Source organism: Cryptomeria japonica, chromosome 1 (assembly GCF_030272615.1).
Source record: "Cryptomeria japonica chromosome 1, Sugi_1.0, whole genome shotgun sequence".
NCBI lineage: Eukaryota > Viridiplantae > Streptophyta > Pinopsida > Cupressales > Cupressaceae > Cryptomeria > Cryptomeria japonica.
Window position 1 is genome coordinate 308489163 of NC_081405.1, and position 3228 is coordinate 308492390.

Sequence of the window (3228 nt, forward strand, 5' to 3'; positions counted from 1 at the left end):
GATAAATGAACGAAGCTTCGTTTACGCAAAAGATGGAGAAGAGGGTACAGGTAGAATATATCGAAATTGGATAGAAGCTGGTACAGGTAGACTATATCTCTTTTGGATATTCAGGTGCTTCCACGTATACATTGATGGTCAAATTCAAATGGCAGTAGGTGGAGATTATACTAACAAAGTTGCAGTTTTCTTTGTCACACCGGAGGCTCGATCCCATTCTTTTATCTATAAATACTCTTTAGAAACCTCGAGTGATTTCATTCCACTCTCTGCTAATAAAGGCGAATTTAATTTCTTATCCCTGTGTGTACGAATGGCTTATCCTAGTTCAGGCAGATTATTTGCCCTGCTAATCGTGCTCGAAGCATTGTTCAGCACTGGTCACTCCACTTCTCAGTTCATAAGCTCACGGGCAGTTTATTCTGGAACTCCGGATGGTTTAGGAACTTCCAGTAATAGATACTAACATTATATATGTTACCATTATGATTTAGTTTTCACTCTGTTATTAAAGAAATGAGAACTAAGCAAGAAAAATATTAATATGCAGGCGGCGCTTGTGGATATGGTAGCTATGGGAGAGACGTCATGGCTGGAAATGCTGCTGCAGCAAGTCAGTTATTATATAGAAATGGGGCTGGATGTGGTGCTTGCTATCAGGTAATTATTATTATATAAGTAATGCACAAAAACCATTATTACTATTCTTATTATATTTTTAAATAAGCATCCCCTCAAAATACAAACCACTGGAGTGCTGAATGATGTTACCTGTTAAATAGGTGAGATGCAAAAATCAGGCCCTCTGCACAGCCAATGGAGTAACAGTAGTGGTAACAGATCATGGAGAAGGCGATCGAACTGATTTCATTATGAGTCCTCATGCTTTCACAACTATGGCCTGGCCAGGGAAAGATAAGCAGCTTAAGGCTTTGGGTGTTGTTGACATTGACTACAAACGGTAAGAATAGAGAGATTTAAACATTACACTATTTGCTATATTATTCTCAACTATTACTAACTAATGCTTATGCTGGCTGCCATATGGCAGAGTACCTTGCAACTATCCAGGCCACAACATCGTGTTCAAGATTAACCAGAGCAGCAATTACCCCTATTATCTATCTTTGGTTTTGTTGTACCAAGGAGGCCAAAGAGATGTAGAGGCTGTTGAAATCTCACAGGTATACAAAGCAAAATCATATATTACGGTACAAATTCATCTTGATTTTTTTCTTGCTGATCACATGTGAGGGTGTAATGGCAGGAGAGAACGTCTGATTGGAAAGAGATGCGGAGGAGTTATGGAGGTGTGTGGGACATAGTAATGTCACCTCCCTATACCAATCTCGCTATTCGATTCCAACTGTCAGGGGGAGAATGGATTTATGCTCGGAATCCCATACCCTCTCATTGGAAAGCTGGCGCTCTATATGATGCTGGCGTTCAGCTCAAATACTGATCGTTATAATGACTACACGACTTGGTGGCATTTTATTTAAATAAATCCAAGCTCAGAGATCCAACGTATTTCTCTCTTCTTGCACATGCCTCCAAGATAAAGTCATCTTACCGACCCTAAGTAAATAAAGTATTAAGAACTGTGTGCCTTGCTGCGTGCAGTAAAAATAATATAAAATATGATTGTATGGTACCTGCTTTCGTTTTGGCATCTTTGATCGCCGTTCTCTGTTAAATGGTGTCCTCTTTACTCATCAAAGGTTCGGGTTCGGTTTATAATGCTAATTAAAATTTGACCATTTCATTTTATTTTTATTTTTGGATCTTATATTCACTCACACTTACAAAGATAGATATCAATTATTCTATGCGAGGAAAAGAACAACCTTTTCACTTAAAATCAAGAGGGAAGACAACCAGCAGATTTTAAATCATTTTTTATAACATTCTTTTTTAAGACCTCAAATATTTTTTTGAAGAGTTTTTTGAAATTATTATAAAAGTTTGAAGTATCCTTGACGAAAAAATGGTGTTGTATCATTTATAGAAATTCATCTTGGTTTTATGTTAAATACATTTTAATAAAGAAAAAATCATTTTTTTTAGAAACATCTAACTAAAATATTAAAAGATCTTTCAAAAGATCCTTGTGGAATTAGTTATAAAATGTAACGAGACATAGTAGAATAATATATTCATGACTTTATTTCACTTATATTTATAGATAAACATATTTTTTTAATGTGATCTAGACAATTCATTTCGTTCACCTTGGAGTTCATAGTAAATGTAAAGAATTTCAATGTAATATTGTGGAAGCCAAAGCATAAACCCAGAAAACTAAGTATTGCAACACAAGTAAGTTGTAAAGAAATAATAAAGACAATAAAATGGAATAATAGAACAACACATAAGAAGCTGATTTATGTGGTAAAACCTTGACAAAACATCAAGGGAAAATCCATGGGGCAAGGGTATCAGTATTCTTATTGCTCGGAGAAAACAATTACAAAACTTCACAGCGAGCTACCTCTACTAGGTGCCGCTATCACTCAAACTTATTGGATAATAGGAAGTAATATTATAAACAATTTAAACACTTCCTCAATAATATAGAAATAATTGACATTTGGATTAATTATTGAGGAAGTGTTTGAATTTGTTGTTGGAGGAAAAATTTACTAAAGAAGCCTTTGAATGTATTTAAGCAAGTAAAGAATAAATATATATTTTTTTCGCTATTATTATCAAATACCTTTTCAAAGGGGAGGCCACATGGTCAATAAAGGGGAAATACTTTAATATAATAGTTGGAGAACAGCAAGAGTAGGAGTTTTGAAGTCAAAACCCTAAAACACGCCCAAGAAGGAATTTGATAGAAGTTATGAGCATCTAAACACTATTGCATGAAGAAGATAGCACAAGCCATTTCAGAGAGAAAAAAGAATATCTAAAGGAATTTGCCCCATTTGCATTAAGTATGAGCAAATATACGTTTTGGAACAACAGTTTTCTTTAGGATCAAATGAAGGAAGAGATCTCTCAGACAAGTTAATCCGTGAGTTAATCAATGGAGCCTACATACCACAAATAATAGTGCCAGTTTTTATCAAAGAGTAATAGAGGTGCATGAGAAGAACGGAAGATCAAAGGAGTAGTAACACTAGATTCACCATGCAGCGATAGCAGCCATCAACAAGGGAACACGATGATAAAGCTTTGGTTTCGGTCGAACCTCGCAATGGTCTTGGCGCCCAAGAAGGAATT

General features: G+C 35.4%; 1 protein-coding gene across 1 annotated transcript; it reads left to right on the forward strand.

The window, feature by feature from the left end:
- The first annotated feature begins 255 nt into the window (after nt 1–255).
- LOC131856075 (expansin-like B1) lies at nt 256–1639 on the forward strand. The gene is made up of 5 exons (XM_059207298.1): nt 256–452; nt 551–660; nt 783–961; nt 1052–1184; nt 1268–1639. The coding sequence occupies exons 1-5, from the start codon at nt 314–316 to the stop codon at nt 1460–1462; spliced, it is 756 nt and encodes a 251-aa protein (XP_059063281.1). The 5' UTR covers nt 256–313; the 3' UTR covers nt 1463–1639.
- The last annotated feature ends 1589 nt before the right edge of the window (nt 1640–3228 follow it).